The following is a 23,779-nucleotide window of genomic DNA, read 5'->3' as shown; positions in this document are numbered from 1 at the left end:
TAGGGAAAAGATTTCTGAGCAGTAAAATTCCCTTTGCGCTCATTAATGGATGGGGGAAGCAAGGTTCATTAAGAAGTTTGATGTTGCCAAAAATTATATGAGGAAGAGCAAAGAAGGAACAGGTTGAGAATTCATTCATTAAAACACAATGCAGAGGTCCATGCCCAAAATTATCAGGCATGATTTCTACAGGTAAAGAAGAAAGTCATCTAATTAAATGGTTTTGAAGCATGAGTCAGACAATGCCAGTCAGTAGCCATAGCCACAGGATCAGTGCCTGTAAGGTACTTCCAGAACAACATAGCCACCCCTCTAGAAAGAGCTCTGAAAGGTAATTTTTCAAATTCAAAATGGTTGTGCTTAGAATGCAATTGAAACAGAAACCAGATTCCAAATAGTTTTGATACAAAACGGCATAGGCCTATGTACTCAAGAAAATATATATGGGCAGTCAGATGCAGGAGTAAACAACACCCTGTTATATGTGACAATGCCCAATATTCTGGTGGAGCTGCAGATGTATATATTCTCTTAGCAACTATCTGCCAATCAGAGTATCTACAAGGTTTCCATACAGTTTGTAGGGATCTTGGTATGGCCCTGAAAACAGAAATTCGTAGCTTGCACAGATGTATAACTACTTTATTTTTTCAAGAAGATAAATAGTCTTGTTCACACTTGGACCTATGGGGCTGCGAACAAGGACTGAGCCTATCAGTTTTAGCATGCGAGTGGGGTTGAGGCAGTGACCTTAAGTCTGTGCCAAAAATTCTGAGAACAGCCTTTAACCTAAATCTAAGCAATGGTTCCACCAAATGTTGTCCTTTTCAGTCAGGCCTAAGGAAGGAACAAGTCCAGTGACAATAACTATCAGATATCAGGGTATGATAGAACATAAGGTCTGAAAATAAATTGGCTCACTGAGATTGCTTATCTTTTTTATGTGTTACCAATTATAACCATTGGTACATTCTTTTAAGACTTGCAAACCTAGTAAGCAAATATTTATGGGGAGATGAGGACACATCTATAATTCCTATGAAACACTATCAAGAGGCCTGTAGTTTCTAAAGCAGACTTTCATTTAGAGTAATAATGTCAGTTATTTTCAGTTGGTATATGAACCATGGCTTCCTCCAGCTCATCAGTGACGCCTGACCAAGATATGTTCACTGGGCCCAGTTTAAGACTTTTAGACACAGTCAACATGTTGCAGCTAGATTGACCTAGATTGTACAGGAAAAAGTGTTCTAAGCACTAGTCACAACCACAATACTGCAAGTGTTAGTTCTCCAGTGGACAGTGAACAGTTCACTGCAATCAGCAATTACATAATTCTTCCTGTTCTGTGGAAGCAGACTGATACAACTAATGTTTAACAATTAATGTGCTAATCTTTGTATTTCAGTTCTAAAGAAGAATTTCTTCATCATTACCACCTTCTCCATTTTCCTTCTGCAAATAATTATATCTCAAGGGTATTGGATGCCAACGAAGAGCTGCTTTTATGTTTATTTATATAGGAAATCTATGCAATCCAGTTTGGAATATGCATTCTTATATTGATGGACAGTACTACAAGCTCACTGAATGGCAAAGCTAGAAGTCATTTGGTTTTAGTTCATCTTAGTCTGGAGTAGATTTACATTTCTACATTTTAATATTACTTTTGTCATTATGCACTTCAATTGTAGAACAAATGGGATAGAAATAAATATAAGCCACGGAGCTTCAACCAGAAGGTACTATGAACTCTTCTAGAAACTGAGCAGCTCAGCATTCTTCTATCTTCAGCAAGTAACAAGAGCAAGGTCTTTCACAGTATGGTGGCTAGATCTTGTTGACCTCTCAGAAGTCAACACAATAGATTTAGTGGATTAGTGAGTCTGTGTCATGTAGATATTTTAGACTCCTACTCAGCTTTGCTGGAGAATGACATAGTTTGAATCAGGGACAGCCTTGTCTCTAGTAGGTCTTCATGGCAAAGACAGGTGCCCACAGTACACAAATAATGTTCTTTCTAAACATTAAAGTTTGCCAGACATGTCATTTTATTTTTTGCCTTTATTAATATCCCCGTATTTCTCTTGTAGAGCTTTAGCTGTGACCTGTGGTAGGGGCTGACAGTCCTGTGCAGCTGTAAACTCAGGGTTCTAGTATGCATTGCCACTAAAAGATTCACATACTGATGAAACAGAAGATAAAACCATCAAACCCAGCTTTTGCAGTTAGTCATGAGTTGTTTACAGATTGGGAGGAGAAGAATAATTTAAATGATTTTTTTTTTCCTAAAATAATTTTTTTTTGAAAACAGTCAACTTTTCTATTTCACATGTTGTAAGGAAATCAATCCTTTCCCTTTAATGACTTATAGGAACGTATTTTTAAAGTAATTATCATATATTATATTTCCGAGAACAGGTTTTTTAAGAAAATATTTTTGGTCATATTTTTAAATAGTTACAAGCATGGAACAATTTAAAAATACGGATATTTACATAAAGATATTTACATAAAGAAATCCTTTTCCAATCTGTAGTAGAAATATCCCTGTTATATATTTTCTTTCTGAACACCTAATTTTAATCATATATGTGATATTGTGGATTAAATATATTGCTTAAAGCACAGTAAACCTCTTATCTACCTAAAAATGTCAAAGATTTTTGCATCTGAGCTGTCACCTTTGTATCTTCTTAAGAAACTATTACTATTTCTAAAATAAGAGTTATAATAAGGTAAATATTTAAAATGTATTCATCACAGCCGTCTATATTACAAACATATGAAATTACATAACAGGAGTCTTATATGAAAGTAGAGATTAAGTACTGCTGTTCTGTGCCTCTTCTAGCAGCCCTGCGCCCTTACATCGCAGTATAATTAAGACAAAGTGTGTCTTGGAATCACAGAATGGTTTGTGCTGGAAGGGATTTCTTACACCCTCCACTTCCACTACCTGGGACACCTTTCACTAGACCAGGTGCTCAGAGCCCCATCCAACCTGGCCTTGAACATTACCAGGAATGGGCCATCCACAGCTCCTCTGGGGAAAGCACAAGCAATAGGAAACACTCACTTTTTGGATTTGTGGTCTAGGAAATTGTGCGTCAGCCACCCTTTCAAGCCCCCTTGGATTGCTTCCATTAAAATGGCTTCCTTTTATTCTTTTTTTTTTTTTTTCGGTAAGACATCTGCTACTTCATTCTGTAAAACTTTTAGATCTTCAGTTACAATTTCCAGACTCAGAAAATGCAAAAGAGATGTGTAGATGGGTCATGCATATATACACACTCAGTAGCCACTTAATATTGGATAACACTTACTACAAATAACACTTAATTGCATTAATAACATTAAATGCAGTAATAACATTTATTATTAAATAACAGTAAAAATAACACATAATACTAAAGATGACTTCAGGAAGACGCTTTCATTTCAGAGTAACTTTTAAGGTTTCTATCAGAGCAGAAAGAAACAAGCCCTTTAGTGTGTATTTTTGTCCAGATATCCATTAGAAAAAGAATCCTGAGCTTTATCCTGAGAGTATGCACACACATTTAGAGCAGGACAATATAAAAGACATGGATTCAAGTAGCTTTTATACTTTCCTTAGGGAAGATTTTTCCCTAAGGAAAAGGTCATTCTTAAATTTGATAAAGATATTACAAACTGCTCCCATTAAAATTTAATTTTTCTACTGGAAAGAGTTGTTACATTGTGACTTATCATCCATCCAACAGTATATACAGTGGCATTCATAACTGTGTCTTTACAGATCAAACTTACCCATTATTCCTGTCAGATAGACACCGTAGAGAGATAAACCAGTTGTGGCAGCATTCCAGACTGTCCCAATGACAGCATACAGAAGGATGGAGCCAAGATTTCCAAAGAACAATCTGTTTGGCATAAAATATCCAGCATCCAAAACAATGGGGGGCAGCAAATAGAAGAAAAATACAGTTGGTGTCAGGGAGAAGGATGCAAGGTGATCTGCTGCCCATACAATGCCACCAAGGAAAAGACCAAGGACAATCAGCAGAGCACTTTCTGGAACCACCCGAGTGACTTTGTGGGACAAGTGGAAAACTGCAAGGAAACACAAAAACTGTGCGTCAGAAATGAAATGGAGAAACAATTTGAGCAGCAACTGTTGTTATCTGGCAATTTTGACTCCACACAAACTTTTTGCTTTCATTGTGATTAGACCCAAAAGTGTGCATGGAATGTTTGGGAAACAGACACTTATAGAATAAAAAAAAAGGAGTCGATCTTCAGATTTTATCCAGCATATTTTAACTTATATGAAGCCAATATTCCATGACCTTTATATCCTTCATTGGATTATCTTCTCTTAACAATGTCTGTCTAGGGAAAGATGATGTTCTGTGCAAAGAAAAGTGCAAGGCTGAAAAGCAATGGAGAAGTCCTGGAAATGTATGACATTATGGTTTATTTCTGTAACTAAAAATAGACATCCAGCCTCCTAATTATTGTCTTTAAAAATTATCAGTTTATCAACAGGCTTATTGGATGATATGACAAGGATGCTGCAAGAAGAACTAGTTTCAAGACAACTCTTTTAAAATGTACAAATATTCTGATAATGTAGCCTGGAGCAGGAAAAAAATGAAGCTGATATCATGGGAGATCACTTTTGAGCCTTTTCTTCAAGACATCCCTAATAAGGATTTCTCATAATTCAGAGGTTTTCTGAAAGAATTGAGGTTTAGTGGTTCCTTCAAATATGTATTTGTGGGGGAATTGTTCTGCAGTAGGCTGCTTTCTTTTGTATAAGGTGTCACAAAATTTGTATGTTACAACAGTCTGTAAAATCTGTTAATAAAGACAAAGAGTATATGGTATCTATCACAGCAAAACATGTAACAGTATGGTGTGTTCAAACTATTAAACTAGCCAATGATTAGAAGGAGGGAAAATTACTGAGTTCCATGAGCAAATCTAAAGAGAGAGAGATGGCACAACCAGACAGAAAAAAACAGACCGTTCAAGGTGACAGAAACACAACTACGACTGCAAACACATGTGGCAACATATATTTATAGTGCATTTGGTAGGTATCAGATAAAAGAAAATAAAAAAGCAGAGAGAAGAACAGAGAGAAGTCAAGTCTACAAAGAAAAATGGAACATAAAAAGGGAGGAAAAGGCAGAAATGTTTGATAATAAGTAAGGATGGGTGGTTTAACTGACTGTCTTGGGATTTCTGTAAGCTTGTCCTTCAGTTTATCTTAAGTAATGATGTGTCCCAGATGGCCTGAACTCTGGTACTTTGTGAAACTGACCCAATAAATATGTTTACTTACATAGCCTTGTGTTGAAAATGCAATTTACACTTCAGGAAGAAAATTTTAGTAAAAGCCACCAAGTTTCTCCTGGTTTGAACATCAGCTGTGTTGAAGCTGTTACAACGCTAATGCAATTTAGCTAAGAACTAGCTTGGACAAAAATCCACCATTGTGAATTCCAGACTCTTAAGCCATAGTAGAAGAATATTTCCAATGACCATGCAGAGATCTTAGACCAGGTGACTTTACTGAAAGACCATTGTTTTTCTTCCTATCCAATTATTTGTCCTTGTCAAATATTTACTAGTTACCCTTTAGAATTTAGAGTGTTTTAAGGGCCCCACTGCTGAACTGTCAGCTTTTGCCTTGGCTGCATCTACACAGGCACCATCCACCATTACAGCAGCCCCACAAAAATGTGCTTCCTTAAGCTATAGAACCTTCATGGTCTCATCAGAACAGAAAACATAAAAGTGACCACAGCTTCCCTATGCCAATAATGAGCATGAATGTAGATGTTCCTCAGTGTTTGCAGACAAGACTTGTAGACATGTTGGAACACAGCTAAAAAAGTGGGATGGGATTAATACAAAAGCAATCAGACATGAAAACAAACTGCATTCAGTGAAGCTGATTAAACCACGCCAGCTTTCTATGTCATCAGTGTCATGTAATGAAGAGATGAATGACACTTCACAGAAAGAAACACTCTGGTTTTTCTGTTGTTTCCTCTCTTTGTTATAAAATCCCTTGGGCTTGCATTTAAAAAGAAGAAGAGAGAGGAAATTAAATGAAGAAAAATAAACTAGTTACTATTCTATGTGTACACATTGTGGCATTTACCTTCTCAAAAGTCCTTCCTACTAGTCATTCTTGATTCCTTGAATTTCCAGTCAGTGAATTATCAACTAATTTATCACCTCACAGAAAGGGGATTATCTCCTTATCCCTGAAAATGAATGCTGCTGAGCTAGTCTTACTAACCAAAGTCTGTTTTTCCTACTCTTACGTTAGCAGATAAGCCATGACTACAAGAAGTTAAAGTTAGAAATTTTAAATGAACCTGTGAAAACTTTTCAAAACTAGGCATTTGGAAAACAATATCCAGCTAAAATTTCATATTGTGTCGAATTCTCCACTTTAAAACCAAAATCAGTTTTGAATGCTGGGAAGCCAATCTGATTTTGGTTATAACATTGTCTCCTCCTAAAAGTTGCATTTTCCCAGTGAATCAGCTCTGTCTTATCTCTCTCAGTCCCCTTTAACTCCAACCCACTGATTAATTGTGCCAGATTTTAATACTATCAGCAATAAATACTTCTACTCTGTTACTTTAAGGATGCAGGCCATGGACAGGAAAGTTATTGCATTAATGGGGTCTAGGGAAGCCTCTTTTCATTTTTGTATATGGCCCAAACAAAGTCTGAAAACAAGAATGTATTTAAGATAACTGCTTAGCAAACTCTTCAGGTAGATACCATGCTATATGATTAACAGAAATATGTCTATAAGCATAGAAATAAATAAAAGGAAAATACCACAACTGATGAAATACAATAAAATAGCTTTGGACTGAGATGCAATTGGAACTTAGATTAATGTTTGAGCTCATATTTGCACCTACACAGATTTTATTTTTTTTCTATGTTTATAAATTATATTTAATCAATATTGTACATTATGAGTAGTTATTACATTTGTGGAATTTGATAGAGATAGGTTGATTCCAAATTAATTCCTTAATGTTCATTTTTGTAATTCATTATTCCAAAGCAAAGTCTCTGATATATTCTGAGACTATTACAAACTCATACAATGATAGCACTTCCATTTCATAAAGTTTGCCTTTACTTGTCTAAAAGAGATCCAAAAACTGTGTTCCCATGACAAAGTATAACTGGAAGCTTTAATTACACCTAAATGTCTAGCATGACTAGGTCTTTCACCTGATTGAGGAGCAAAATACAATCCAGCAAGGTTTGTAAACTCCTAAAGGACAAAGCGTTTAATTTGATTCTGATATGAAAGAAATTTCAACTATCAGGAAGGAGGATAGCATGCAGTGCTGCTCAGATAAATTACTCTGTTACAGACCCAGAGATGAAATTGTCTTTCACTGCTGTTAATATATTTTAATGAGGAGAGGGAAAGGATAAAGGAAGAACACCTGTAGACAGTTCATGGCATAAAAGAAATAACCATGCACAGGGCAATTTTGTGATCCATAAATTTTAACATTTAACATTTTAACATTTAGTGTTTGGAATTAATCTACCTAAGTCTAGATACAGTATTAAAGAAAAAGTTGAACATCTGCCTCCCTTCCAGTACATGCTGTACCTGGTTTGAAAGTGGGTTGGACTGGCTACTGGGTAAACTGGGTTTATTTTCAAGCTGAGCATCACCAAATTAGAAGCTTTCTACAAAATTAAGAAACAGTTGCACAGTATAAACATCCTGTGATTTTTTTCGAGATGCTTCCTTTGAGATCCAGGAAAAGGGCCTGTGGCATGTAAGCTATCTGATGAGAGAGACAAAACAAATTAGCAATCTATGATGTGGTGGCTGGAACCACTTTCTTTTGACACAAAGAATGAAACATACTTTAAGAAGTAAATTGGGATTTACGGCCTTTTATAAATGCAGTAACTTAGATTAAATCCTTCAGTGGAATTCACAGCATTCAGCAAATAATCTCTTGCTTTCTAAGGCCATCTGTGACTGGTTTGGAAGATGTGATTCAACAGACTAAGCTTTTTCTCACTTACTTGAAGAAATGAAGGCAGGAAGACTGGTTAAAAGAAAGAAAAAATTAATTTAAACATAATAAAGAAGAGATACTGTACAATTAATCTTCAAGTTGTAATGTTTGTAGACACCTAAAAATTTTCTGAAGTAGGGTTTTCACTTTTTTTTTTAATTATCTCTAACAAAACCTATTTTTAATCAATACTGATTTTTTCTTATCAAAAGAAATATTTTCATTTAGTTAGAGCTAGGATGTTTTTTGCATTATTTTCAGCCAAATTTAACAATTCAAGATAGATTTACAACCTTTTGAAAATACACCACTGCAAAAACAAAAATCTGAAAGTACCTATTTAAAATACTGCTAAATTCCAGGACTTATGCAGTCATTTCAACACTATTTCAAATTAATAATTACATTTCTATTGACTTTGATAGTGTAAAATCAAGTCTCTGAAAACAATGAAATTATTTTTGCAGCTAGTATCACTGTTCCAGTGAATGACAAAACCTACCACACATGCACAGTACACGTGTCATCCAGAGAAATCAAGAACTGACCTATAATAATGACGATAATTCTCTGATTATTTTTTTCCATGTATCTTTGGATAAAATCCAGGAACATATAAAATAATTTAGAAAATTACAATATCAGCCTATCATTTCCATAGTTTCTGTGAAAGCATAGGTATGAATCTACAAACATTTCTAAGCTCCCCCTATCAGGGTTAGTGGCAGGCATGAGGTCTCCCATATGCATTTTTACCAGTGGTTCAAATATGCACTGACACTCCCTTATTAGTTTTCCAGTTTTTATTTTTTTTATATTTTGTTTTCCAGTTCTGACTTTTTATTTTTACTTCTGAAGTTGAAGTTAACATACTTCATCAAGCCATGAATGCTTCTAATTGGAGCTCCAAGGCTTGATTCTCTGCAGCTGGTGAAAACCCTTGCCATTGACCAAAGTGAGAGCAAAACACAGCAAACTCCTTTGTGCTTCTTTTCTTTTCAGGGATGCAAATAACAGGATCTCCAAGGCAGCACACAATAAGATTTTTTTTAATAGCACAAGAAACTTCTTAAGAGAAGGCATAATAAATTACACTGAAGAATATTCTGCCCAAAGAGAACTTTTCCCTCTAAATATCTTCCAGTAGTTGGACACTGACCGGCAAGCATGAAATTTTTGTATCTTACCTTATGCACCTGTTCATGTTCTCCTTAGCATTATAAAGGAATTCAATACAAAAACTGTTTAGTGCTACAATTTTTGCAATTTTTTCAGTGGTGCCTTTTGCAGATATATGTTATTATTTAATTAAAAAAAAAAAAAAAAAAAACAAAAAACAAAAACAAAAAAACCATTCCTATAACATACCTGGAGAAAAATCTGGTTTATCTTGCCTGTATAATAGCTCAAAGTATAGTCAAATACCAGTTTGTGACCTAAATTGTATCAACTGTAGCAGGTCAGTAATGTAATTCAAAATAATCTACTGCTATTGTGTTGGTCTACCTAACTAAGACATGGCCAAACCCTCTAAAATAAAATATACAGCATGCATTTTCAAGAAAGGATCATTTTGTTTCTCCCATGCCTAAAAGTCATGGATCCCTGGGCATACTCTTGCTCCATAGCCCCACACCTTAGCTGCAGCCACGTAGTGGGTCACAGCTCAGACTGATCAGCTGCATCTGCCATACCAAGAAAGAAGCAGCAGTGCTGTAGAAATACATGCAGCCAATACACACCCCTGCAGGAGATTGCAGCATTCATAGTGTAGGAACTGTGTGTAGATGCTGGGACAATTGTGTATTTTCTATGTTTGGTTTTTTTTTTTTTTAGTCAGCAAACTCCTTTAACAGACTGAGATTAGATTAGATTAGATTAGATTAGATTAGATTAGATTGTTTCCCATTAAACTGTTTAAATAGGAACCCTGACATCTAAAAAGCAGCTGAGCAGTCACTGTTTTAAAATTACTTCTCACTCTTGCCTTACCAAGAGTCTCATACAATCACTGAGTTTAATTGGCTTCCTCTGGTGTGGGCTGTGGTCCTCTCATGATACTGAGGGCAGCGTATGTCAGTCCCATGTCAGTCCCAGTCTGCACATCACCTCATCCAGTCTAACAGCAAATTTTTCTTATAAAATGGACAGCACAAAATCCTTAGCAAACTTACCCATTGCAATGGTGCAGAATATTGCTTAACAATAATGACCATTTTTGGTTTCATTTTTAAGCATGTTGGCATTTTTTAAAAGTAGTTCTCTGCAATGCTACAGTTAGTTTCTCTTCTGTTTATTGGGCAAATTTATTTATACTACCACTTTAATCTCAAATTTCTCCAGAAGTTTTGCTGATAAATCTAATCTCTACTTACTCCACTCTTTACTAAGAGAAGGTTTTTGATACTATTTCCTGTTTAAATTTTACTTGTTTATAATTCTCCTATCTTTTATTATGGCTCCTTTTACTTCTCAGCAGTCATGACCACCTAGTAGTTTCTCAATAAACTTTCTGCACATGCTGTACTTGATTTCTTTACACTCTCATGTCTTCCATTTTCTGCTCTATCCTTGTAATTTTTATTATTTTCACAGATCCACTAGTTTTACATCCTTCAGTGCATTGACCCAAGTTGTACTAGATCTCTTTGTTAACATGTCTTTCATGACTTGACTTCCTGAGTTTCCTACTTTAGCAAACACAGCATTTCTTGCCTGCATAGCCATAGGCACACCTTTCAACTAATTACAGCTGCTTATGTAGCCTGCACAGAGTATCTGGGAATTCTCATCAAGGACCATAAATACTAGAAGGGCTATTTGGCTGTTTATCCAGACCTTCATTATCACATCATCATATTTAATGATCCTCATCTCAGAGGATTATGGCTCCAGCTATGTCTATGTGAAGGTACACCACCAGCCCTCATCACAGTTAGAGACTTAATTCTGATTTCTAACCTGAACTTGTTCACAGATATTCTATGTCCATTTTCTTTTGCGAAAGTGATATCAATTTTCTTAAATGGCTCGTTTTCCCTGACATTAATTCTTTAACTTCCTATTATATAAGCAGAGGGAACCACGTTTTATTGCTTGTCCCTGGTTTTTGAAAGTAAACCACTGCTTATCAGTCTTCAGCTCTGTGTATTTCAATCTGAGTTCACCTTTGTGGATTCAGAGCCATCAGAAATATGGATTGCATTCTGCATGAGTCATAGTAGAAACGGATCCAACAGCATTAATAATTTCCTATCACAATCTATAGTTCAGCTACATCCTGGATTCTTTATCACACTGGGGACTCACAGTCACCCTGTATTCACTTTGTACAGATGTACTTCTCTTCCCCTTCCCATTCTCATGTCAGTTCCTGTCATAGTCTCTGAGTTAAACTGGCCTTGCTATTACTGTATTGCATACCTCCCCTAGTACTCAGGATTATATTTTTTTCCCTTGTACAATAGCCAGATCTACATGACTACTGATAATGCCTGCAGAAATGAGTAATCAGAAACCTTCAGTAGGAAGGCCCACATCTGTGTAGTGGTAAATCAAAAAAAGAGCAAACCCAAAGCCCTGCATAACACCTGTCCAAAAACTAAACTCTAGTGACTTCCTCTGGCTGAAAAATAATCCTCTTATAGTTTCATACTTTTATCTCATCTTTTCTTTATCCACACAGAAACTATTTTACCTTATCTGCAGATGAATTTAGGCTTAAATTAAAGAAAAAATATCTTTCCCTTGTGTTCTAAAAGTGGTGCAGTTGAAGCAAAGATTAAAAGCATTAGGGAACTGCATTTCTAGTTTGTCCAGGAAGTGTTTGGGCAGACTTGTCAGAAATGAAGCTGATCATTATTATTCTATATTTGCCTTTCTAATCTTTATCAACAGTGTGCTCAATTCTTTTTTTCCTGCTCAGAGGACTGATAGCATATTTTATAGTCCTTTGGATTCTGTTCTGTGGACCTTGCAACAACAAAACAAGTGTTGTGAATTGATGTTGCCATTTTGAATTGTTTATATACAACAGGCAAAAATCTCTTAAGTAAACAGATTTTAAGGATTTCTTCTATCAATATTCCTTAGACAGACATTAAATTATTTTATTAATAAGTTCCTTATGCTTTTACCCAATCTAGAAAAACCATGAGAGATTTATTGAAAAAAAATTGGAGTTATTTTATACCTGAAGAAACCCAAAAGTGTAATATACATATATTGTACAACAAGAGGTGAAATCCATTTTTAGTATGGGATCTTGGTACTGTCTTAAAATATACTACATGAGCATGTCTATTGATATTATTTATACTTAATCTTGGACATATTTTTCCTAAGCAAGGCACAGAAGTCCTTCATATGGAAGGACTGGTTTGAGTTTGGTTTAATCCAGCTCAAGAAAGCTTGCTTTATTTGTCTCACAGGTAATGGTCACCATTTCCAAAGTGTACAGCATTGTAATGAGCTCATTAAGGAGGAAATTTTAGGTAGCTGGTCTCTGTAGGTGAACAATTAACAAAATATGTTAGCAATTAAAAATGTAACCAACATACAGGTCAAGGTTCCCAGCTGATAGGTCATAACACAGTAAGATTGCCTCAAGCCAAACTCAAAGAAGTGTGTGAGTAAGCAACTATTACCTCTATAAGCACTTAGAACATAATGAAGTTTAAACAGTCAGGCACAGTTTATCATAATTATGCTAAATAGTTCTTTTTTGAAGGGGCAGTCCCACTGCAGTGCAAGTGTGGTAGCATTTGGCCCTTATGGAACTGAACAGCACTGAAAGAAAAATGGGAACAGTCAAAAATATTTCAAAATGAGAGCAAAGTACACATTAGAAACACCTTGAAGTATAATAGAGGATATAAAACAGGACAGTAAAAGAATCATAAAACTGCTTCACTTGCTATGTAAAGGTATTATAATTAAGTTGCAATATATTACAACTGCTCCAGCTTTAAAATTGTCTTCAAAGATTCACTGAAAGCTATTGACAGATAGTGAAAGCATATTTTTTAGTTTTAAAATACCAAACTATTTTCCAGTCACATGGGTTAAATAAAGAAATGCCAAGAACTTAGTTTCACACTATGAATTTTAATTTTTTTTTAATTAATTTAATTTTAATTTTTTTCCTTTCAACCTCCATTTTAATATGATAAATTAATTGAAACTAAGACATCCTCATGGGAATGTTTTGGCATCTGCTCATACAGATAAAAAACTGCACGGAAATGGGTTACTAGTAATATAGTTGTTTTGTTGTATGATAAATTGTGTAAGGAATTACCAAAGCCTGAATAAAAACCAGAATCCATTCTCCCTGGCTGAGGTCTACAATAAATGAAGAAAAAGAAGATGAGGAAGAAATCATTTAATGAATACCAGTAGTAGGCTGAAACTCTGAAAACGTCCTTATATGGTAGGGACTTTCTCTTCTTCCCCTGTACTGCTTCCAGCAAGTCATAGTAAGGATTGTTGCTGCTAGGAAGGGCATGAGGGACGCAATTAAACCCTAAGGGCTAGGGCAAACATCTATGGAGGCTGCTCCAAGTCATGGGGTAGGAAAGCACTTTTTTTCAGGCACTGGGAGACTGTCCCTTACATTCCACCCCGGTAAGGTTTTAATTAATACAAGTGGAATAGCATGGAATTACAGCGGAAGTATTCCTGATTACAGCAGTAAATTAAATAAGCATTACAGTATTCACATTCACTAGCAATGCCTACAAACAAAAAAAAAACCCCAACCAAGCAAACACCCATATGTCAAGTAGCTCTTGCTTAAAACTAAAAATTAATTTGAGAGAATATGCCAGGCTACTTTCCATTGAAAGTAAATATTACTGCACCCCCTGAAAAGCTTCAAAGTTTTGCCAGTCATTTGTTGGAGGAGAGTCTCCAGCAGCTTGATAAGAGAAGAGTTTCATGGTGGACTACAACTCCTCAACTCCTATACATAATTTCAGAAACTCAAATATATTGTTTATATGTGCCAGAAGTTTGGTAATCTCAGATTTTCTGGGTGAGATTTTTTAACCAAAAAGATGGAAATACTTTTAAGATAAGCATTCCCCATTGACATAAGGTGTCCAGAATGACAGCAGAAGAAGTGTCTTTCCAAGCTCAACACAATTCAACAGTGTGCGCTCACAGCCCAGAAATCCACTTGTATCCCAGGCTGCATCCAAAGCAGTGTGGACAACAGGGCAAGGGAGGACATTCTGCCCCTCTACTCCGCTGTGGTGAGACCCCACATGGAGTTCTGCATCCAGCTGTGAGGTGCCCAGCAGAGGAAAGGCATGGACCTGTTGTAACAGATTCAGATGAGGCAACTAAGTTGATCACAGGACCGGAGCCCCTCTGCTATGAAGACAGAATGGGAGAGTTGGAGTTGTTCAGCTTGGAGAAGAGAAGGCTCCAGGGACACGTTATAGCAACCTTACAGTAGCTAAAGGGGGACTGCAAGAGAGCTGGAGAAGGACTTTTGCCATGGACACGTAGTGAAAGGACAAGGAGAAAATGGCCTTAAGCTGAAGGAGGGTAGATACTAAGAAGAAATTCTGAGCTGTAAGGGTGGTGAGGCACTGGAAGAGGTTTCCAGAGAGGTTGTGGACTCCCAATCCCTAGAGGTGTTCAAGACCAGGCTGGATGCAGCTGTGGGTAACCTGGTCTAGGGGAAGAAGTGTTTGTCCACACAGGAGAGCTGGGACAAGATGATCTTTAGGTCCCTTCCAACCCAAACCATCCTATGATTCCAAGATTCTCTAATTTTTTAGGGCTTTGGAAACATCTCAGTGAATGGTTTATGATCCGAGAGCTTTGTCAGAAAATGGAGAAGTAAAAACCTTTGTCTTTAAGAATGCTCCAGACATAACGTGTCATTTACCTGTTTCTCCATATACTATTATGGAGAATACATTATGGAATTTACTTCATGACAGAATAGCTGTTTTAACATTAGTAGTCCTAGTTAGAAAGGATATGGTAAAGAACTGAGCAAGGTGATCTGTGGGAAAGAAAGAGGCAACAATTCTCACATTACAATAGTTACACTGTACTCTGTCTATTAAGAAAACACTATTTTCACCAATCAAGCATGTAAGTTTCTGGGTTAGGCAACAGAAAACAGAATTTGTTACTGAATGCACTCATTCCTGCCCATAAGAAATTAAATTTGCCCAGAAATCCAGATATGTGATTTTTTTTCCCTTGGACTTAAGGGCAAGATGCATTTTAGTTTATATCACTCTAATTTTATCCTGCAAATGGCTCTGAGATACTGCTATCATTCAACGTGCTTTAGCTTGACTTTTGATTTTTGTCCCTACTCCTTCTCCAGTTAAGTAACATGTTAACTTTCATACCTTCATTATCTCATTTGAGAGGTGGTGTACACGATGGTAGTAGCAGGAAGAACTGTAGTTTAATTAGGGGTCTTATACTACAAAATGTAGTACATGGAAAATAGCTTTGATGTTTTGAAATGCAGTAGGAAGGTGGTACGACAGCTGGTTTTTTCAGTCATGCATTTGTGTTTTGTAGTGCATGAACAGGCAAAATAAGAAGGGACAGTGTGCAAAAAGAAGTTCACAAGGAGATTAGTTTAACATTACTTTCCACAGTGGAGAAATAAAAAGGAAGGGAACAAAACAATTGGCTAAAGCTGCATTTTAAGGCTAGCTCACAACTCAAATATTTTAGGTACTTAAGATGACTGTTTATTACAAGAAAAAAGAAAGGTAGAAACCAGACACAAATCCCTTCCTAAGTAAAAAAAAAAAAAAAAAAAAAAAAAAAAAAATCCCAGAATGCCACATACATAGACTAAGTATAATTCTATTGTATGATACATAGTATAAAGTCATATCAACATCGGATTCTTTTCATTGTAAAAGAATGTGCTTCATATAGCTAGATCCCTTCCAACATGAAAAAGATTTTGCATATATTCCTAAAAATATCTGCGCAGAAATTAAACTTTGGGAGCAGTAAGAATTCAGTATGAAACAAATATTACTCAACTATCTACAGTAGTGCCTCTTTTTTACTTTTATTGCCACATATATAAGAATTAAACTTGAGTTGAATTCTAAAGTAGTTATGAAGAGACCTTTGAAGGTCATCTACTCCAATCCCCCTGCAATGATCAGGGACATCTTCAACTAGACCAGTTGCTCAAAGACCTGTCCAACCTGGCTTTGAATATTTCCATAGACTGAGCATCTATCACCTCTCTGGGTAATCTGCTCCAGTGTTTCACCATCCTCATCATAAAAAATTTCTTCCTTCTATATATCCTGAATCTTTTACTTAACAACCACTAGTCCTAGTCCAATCCCAGCAGGCCCTGCTAAAAAGTCTGCCCCAGTCTTTGTTTTACCCTCTAAGTACTGAGAGTCAGCAATGAGGTCTCCTCAGTGCCTTCCCTTCTCAAACAACCTGAGTGCTCTCAGCTTGTCTTAATAGGAGAGGTGCTCCCACCTTCTGGTCATCTGGGTGGCTTCCTCACGACCTGCTCCAACAGGTCCCTTTCCTTCCTGTGCTGAGGAGCCCAGAGCTGGACACAGTACTCCAGGCAGGCTCTCACCAGGGCAGAGCAAAGGGAGAATCACCCCACTTTGACCTGCTGGCCATGCTGCCTTTGATGCAGCCCAGGAAGCAACAATAAAACAAGGAGCAATACCAATGCCAGAGCAATAAAAGGAAAACGGTGACTAATTCTCACATTATCGTCTACCTGTCACAGAAAACCCCTGTCAATACACTGACCCCCCTCTGCCTCACAACTCAACCCAGAGTGGGAACCCTCCCACCCTCCCCAGAAAATGATTTAAGGGGTAGAGAATCACCTCCTTGCCATGCCCCTCCTGGCTGCTGCAAAAATTAATCCTGTACTGTCTGGATCCAGGATTCTGTGTTTTAGACACTACAGCAGAAACCCTACCATTGGCAGTAGTATTTCACCTCCCTATAATCAGAAAGCATTTATCATATGATGGCATATTGACAAGATTCTACTGACACATTGGGGTCCTCCAAAATACAACAGACAACACATGCTGGACTAGGCAGCAAGAGGAAAATGTAAGATCATTCTCCTTTACATTTGCATGGGTCTTTCCTGACACAAGCACTTCAGTACCCACACACAAGCTGAATTTCCACTTGCAGTGGCAGGTTTATCTTGGATTGCTTTTAATCTTTACTCATAAATCACAATAAACAGAAGGAAACTTCATACTTCCTCCTGCTGGTTTTACATCCTCATACTTTCAAACACAAAACAGCATTTTTCAAGTGGACATGCCTTAAAAATTATGGTTTTTAGTAAGGTAAATTGTGCTGTGTTCCTTAAGACAGGCTAAAGAATTAAGATGCCTTAATGAGTGCTTGAAAGTAATAATTTTGGTTCAAAAAAATTTGGCTTATCCCTTAATTACCATTTTCTTCAGTACAAGTATTCAAGACATGAAAACAAAATATTCTTCCGTTTACTGAAAGGCTAGGGAACATAAGGTTCGAATAAGATTAATGTATTGTGTACTAAGGAATTGCTGCTCTCCTTAAGTCCATGGTAAATGTGACAGTCCATTTTTTTAAGCTCATGTAAATTGTAATGACCTCACCCTCAGATCAGAGTATGTCTGAAAATTGATTGAATTAACTTGAGCAGAGGAGGGGGCAGGTGAATTACAAAATTTTATTTTTCACTGACTTCCGTGATGTATTTATCATACTGAAAAAAAAAAAAATTTCTGAACTTGTCTTCTTTATTTCTAACAAAAACTTTGGAGGATTGTTGACTCTTTTTCTAAATTTTGTAACAGAGAAAGTAACAAAACCTGCTTTCCTTTTCCAGGCACTTCTACTGCACAAGTAGTGTAAGTTTTGACTGGTACAAGTTTCAGTCTCTATTAAAGATGCTACACAACCACTCAGATATCTGGTCTGAGTGAGCTACTAACCTATATTTTATTCTTGCCTTGAATCATAAGACTTTGCTCCATGCAGCAATTGGCAGATTCAGCTTCAAATATCCCAGTAGATTTGTAGAATTTCTGAGAGCAGGTAGAAAGGCGGCTCCCTCATTTGAAAGAATACTTAGCATGACAGTGAACTGAAAAAATTGATGCTCAGTGATTTGATGCCTATTCATCTTCTCTAAGAAATGCTGCCTGAACAGCAGATACACTGTACTCCACAGGATAACATGGAGAGCTACTGGATGAGTCCTCCTGAGGACTGATTGCCCAAGAGCAAAATCAGTTCTCTCGAAGCTCTATAGAGCAAAGTCGCAAAAATCTTACATTGTTAATTCATGACAAGACATTATAATTAACAGACATCTTGATAGAATCTGTCAGGCAGTAGTTTACGACAAAATCCTTTCAATGAATAGAAAATATTTTAACAGAAAACCTTTAATGACAGTCAAATGCTTATCTTTGTGATAACAAAGCAACAAAAATTGAGAAATTAATTAATACATGTATGTGTTTGTTAGGCTTTGAATGTAAATATGGAGATCCTTTCTGCTGTTTTTCTTGTTCTTTCACAATCTAATTCCAATGCTTTTATGCTTACGTAATAGCATCCTCACCTGTAGCTTCCATTCTGCCCTTCATTTCATACCTTTTGTCATACTTTTTCATTCTTGATCAGGGCATTGCTCAGTTCAAAAGTGTTCATTTTTTTTAGATGTAGACTATCTTTCTCAATTCATTACACCAGAAAGATTGTGCATGCAACTTCAAATACTTTTTTGCCTATGAAGTTATTAGTGATTTCTTTTCTACATGGCTTCTATGGTATCAAGTGAAACAATGGAGAAGCATGAGAATAAACACAGCATTTAAGCAGTTCTACTTAGAAAAAAAAATACACTATCCTCCACTTATGATCATCCATAGATGATCTGACCAAGTAACTGAGTTCAAAATATCTTTATCTGCAATAATGTGTCTTGACAAAATACCAGTTCAATAGTTGAAATGTCCTCCTATCCAGAGTCAGAGTTTTCACAGTCCTTTGTCAAATGTTGTTAGCTAAATGAGTATAATTTTGGGAAGGAATAGAAGACCATTATGGCCATAATTTAGGGTCCTTGTTTTAGAAGGACAAGGGCAGTCTTCTTGAGAAAAGCCCATTAAAAATGGACAAACTGAGAAGAGGTTGCAGAGTGCCAGTGCTGCAAGTGGAAGACACAGAAGTAATAGCTGCATAGTACAGAGGAGAGCCACAGAGGTGTGGTTTTCTGGCATACAGCTTGTGTGCAGAAGAGGGATTTGTAGGAAACAGGGTACACTACAAACACCACCTCTGAATTTACACATGTTCCTACTGACTCATTTAGCTGCTGCTTGAGCTTGGTACTACCAGTTAACAGATCTCACTGCACGTTCCCATAAAGTAATAATAATAATTCCCATTAGAATATCAGTTCATCCTGGAGAAAGCTTTGGCTAAAATAAGAGATGAAACTCACACTGTATCAGGTGAGAGAAGGCAGAAGGGTGAGTGACATATGAGTGAAAGCCATTCATAACAGAAAATTGAAGCCACTCTGATCAGAGAGCACCTAGTTTAGAGGAGAGAGAAATTATGCAGGTACTTCGTCATTCCTCTATTTAATTCACGATGGCAGGACCATGAGGCCACTATATGACCACCTTTTATTCTTCTCTTCTATGTAGTGTGCACTTTTGTACCCGCTAACCAAAGTGTACCAACTGCATACAGAAATGCTGCTTTCTTTGACCAGGTAAGATGGAGATAAAGGTCCACCCGTGTATGACACTGCTAATCCAAGGTTCTGCAGATCTAACTGACAGAGCACCTAATTCGGTAAACAAACTCATGAGGGACAAGAAATATCTCAGGAGGCGTCAGCATAGTTCACTACATTAAAGTGCTTGACTAACCTGATAACAATAAAGTGATGCACAGGGAAGATGAGGGGAGAGCAGTGCCTGACGAGTTTCTAATGAGCCGTCAATAAGGCCTTTGACACTGCCTCCCAGAACAGCCTCAGGCTGTTGCTGTAGGGGCTGGATGGGCTGCTGTGGGGTGGATTGAAAACTGGATGAATGGACAGACCTTGAGGGTGGTGATCAGTGGTGCAAAGTGTAGTCGGAGGGTGGACTAGAGGTGAACCCCGGGGGATCTGTACTGAGTCCAGTCCTGTTTAACATCTTCATTAATGGTCTGAATGATGGGGTACAGAGTACCCTGAGCAATTTGGCTGATGACACAAATTTGGAGGAGTGGCTGATAGGCCAGAGGGTTGGGCTGCTACCCAGAGGGTCCTTGACAGGCTGGAAAATGAGCTGACAGGAACCTTAAGTTTGGCAAAGAGAAGTGCAGAGTCCTGCAAGTGATGAGGAACAACCCCCCACACCAGTAGATGTAGGGGGCCACCCAGCTGCAGAGCAGCTTGGCAGAGGTGTGAGGGTGGCCAAACACTGGCACAGGCTGCCCAGAAGGGTTGTGGAGTCTTCATCCTTGAAAATAATCAAAAGTTGTCTGGACATGATCATGGCAATGAGCCATGTCACCCTGGATGAGCTGGAGCATAGGACCAGATGTTGCACCTTCCAACCTCAACAAGCCTGTGACACTATTATTTTATGATTCTGTGAACACTATAGGAGATCCAGTATCTAATGGTTTTCCCCAGTTCACTACTGTCCCGAATTCATTCCCAGAACTAAATAGGATGGAATAGCTTAGAGCCAGAATTATTTCAACAGAAAATCTGGATATTTAATTCAAACCAGGTCTTAGAGCACTTCAAACTCTAGACTGTGCATAGACAGAAAAGCAAGCATTCAAACACTGCTGGAATTAATATTTTAACAACTTAAACCACTAAGTAGCATTTATTAACTGAATTTCCTAAGCATATATCTAAGCGGCCAAGGTCTGAAAATTTACATCTAGATATTCACCAGTTTGGTATTTCACTGGAGTAGTATTGTAATATCTCCAAACTATACCTATATTCAGTTTTATGTATGAAAGTACAACTGTTAATGCATCAATATTAACATAAAGCTATCTTATACTAACTGGTATCACCTAGTCCCTGGAATATTATTATGCCACCAAACCAATGAAACAATATTAATTTTAATAAAGGAGCTAGCAAGTCTTTCCATCAGTTTACAATCTGTTTGTACCTGGGAGATTTTCATTGTGAAATTTTACTGTCTCAAGACCTTTACTGGTTTCTTAATATTTAACATTTTCCTCAAAGCTTAATTTATTAAACTGGCTGAATCCATAAAGACACTAGTTCAAACTTCCCCCCCCCCCCCACCCCAATTTTTAAAAAATTGTAATTGAAGCAGAAATAATCAAAACCACATGTTTTTGAAAATCAATCTACAATCTAGACTGAGATTTTCTTCCCTGGTGTGTGACTACTGCTATTTTACATTTGGCTTTGGCAAAAACAAAGGCATTTTTTCTTTCAATAGATAAAAGCAGAACTTCTCTCCTAGGCACATTTTAATGAATCCAGAATTACTGTTTCTATTTTCATTTATGGAAGGAGAAAACTCTCCAGATCCAACTACTTAAAACCCCTGTTATTGCGCAGGCCTTTCAGAATACCTTCCAGTTTTCTTCTGCCATGAATGAACATTAAATATTCGTGCCTTAATTAAAAGTGTTTCCACTTGATGTCTTGCATTCCATCTTGGTCAGCTCTTCCTTGTCAGGCTGTAGTTTCAGTATTTATGACTTCACAGCGCTTTACATAGCAGCCAATTGGGTATCAAATCACTCCTTCCACAGGGGTAAATACTCTGCAAATTGCTTTACAGAAGGAAACAAAGTATTGCAACACAGCCAATCCACCATGCTCTGTGGTTTACCACGACTGTTTTAATGGTCTCTAGTTTTAAATGGTTGCCACTTGTCAACAAACTGAATTACAATTAAAGACTCTAGTTCTTCAGGCCATTAGTCTAACTTCACTGCTGCAGAGAGAAGAGAAAAATCAGAGACATTTTCCTGAAAGAAAAAAGAATACTCAGATAAGAAATATTTTTCTATTACTTTGGACTCAACATTTCATCTTGGAATAGAGTGAGCCATATGATACAGAAGAACTAAGTAATCCACTAGCCCGTTACTTCAGAGGAATTAAAAGGCTGGTAAATAGGGGGAAACTCTTTTAGTTGGATTCCAAACATTTCTTAAAGCAAACTTGTGGTAAAACTACTGATTTTTGACAGGCTTCTGGTTGTACATGTCAAACAAAGTAATAATTCAGGATTTCCAGTACAGCTTCTCTGCCAAACATCACTAACACACAAAGGTCCACAAAAAACAAAGGGGGACCTCAGTGCCTTTCACATGAAGAACAAGTGTGCACCTCCTTCTGTTCACCTAGAAGGATTCGCTGCTTGGTCTTATTTCTTGTGGGGCTGTGGTCTGCTGCATTACCCCATAAGAGATTTACAGTCACTTCGGGGGTTTGTAGATCGCTCTTGGTAATAAGTGGCTTGAGCTCTGAAGACAGTAAATCAATGGTTCCAACAATCCTAAGACTACAGTATTAAAAGGATTCCATTGTTCTGCAGAGAACGCCGAGTACTTTGCACACAGGTGCCTGAAAGTAATTGATGGCAGAGATCCTTTCTTAGGTATGCATGCCTGAACTGTATTCAATTCAGGGCCATTCTCAAAATGCCATTGTTTTCTTATGTAATTCACACAAGTTGCCATTGTACATTTGCTATTTGCCAGGGCATGTAATCTGAATCTTGTCAAATTATACTATCCTGATATCTTCTTCCCTGCTCTAAATAATTAAGACTTGAGACTTGCAAGACTTGGAGGGGGTGGGGGAAGAAGATAGATGTGTGTTACATGGAGACAGGAAGTACAGGAAAATTATGAGTAAGGCACAAGAGTAAAATGGAATTAAAATGTGGGAATAGGCAGTCACAGATGATAAATGTAATAAAAATATGGCTCACACAGTTGTTCCTACCATTGGAAATCCAAAGCTATTAATCAATTTTAGAAATATTATTTTCAGGTGCCTAAAACTTATTAAATGTTAGATACAAAAGGTAATCCTTTAAAAGATAGAGATTTTACAGTACTTAACATTCCTAGCTCACAGGTATTTTAAACAGCACGTTGGAAAAGGAAATACAGCATTGTACAAAAATGAAGACACCGCAGATATATAACAGTTGCCAGCACAATTTTATAGTGTTTCTATGACTATCCGGGGAGAAAACGCACATGCCTCTGTTCTAAGTGTGCTAACCTGTTTCAGCTTCTACTGACTTCACAATAAAGGTAAAAGAAGCATTTTCCCCTTCTTATCTTTGTCAGGCTATGAGGGAAGATAGCCAACTCCAGGCTTCTTAAGTCACTGCCAATGACTTCAGTCAATGTAAAGACTTTTTCCATATTATCACTTGCTAATGAAAGCAACTTTTAACAAGATCTACAATCATGAGGAGGCTGGTAGTTTAAACTTTGCAGGATCTAGTGATATCATCACCTTTGAATCTCTGACTCCATTTTCAGTAAAATACAGCCAGTAAAGTTCTGCTAAGCACCCTTGAACATTTTTTCTAACTGTCATTTACTGAAGAATTGCCAACAGAAGAGCTAGTCTCACATTTTTTATTTTATTAAAACAATACCCTAAATCACTTTCTCTACAT

The 23,779-nt window shown here is 37.1% G+C and overlaps 1 protein-coding gene across 1 annotated transcript in view; it reads right to left on the bottom strand.

The window, feature by feature from the left end:
• Positions 1–23,779, bottom strand: part of SLC9A3 (solute carrier family 9 member A3) — a 49,554-nt gene that overhangs the window by 20,809 nt on the left and 4,966 nt on the right. Inside the window, exon 2 of the mRNA XM_041405184.1 lies at positions 3,793–4,095. Coding sequence (XP_041261118.1) covers positions 3,793–4,095 — 303 coding nt within the window. The remainder of the gene's footprint in view (positions 1–3,792; positions 4,096–23,779) is intronic.

Source organism: Onychostruthus taczanowskii, unplaced genomic scaffold, assembly GCF_017590055.1.
Source record: "Onychostruthus taczanowskii isolate IOZ18803 unplaced genomic scaffold, ASM1759005v1 scaffold222, whole genome shotgun sequence".
NCBI lineage: Eukaryota > Metazoa > Chordata > Aves > Passeriformes > Passeridae > Onychostruthus > Onychostruthus taczanowskii.
The sequence above is the reverse complement of the archived record's forward strand: the minus strand, read 5'-3'. Positions and strand labels throughout refer to the sequence as shown.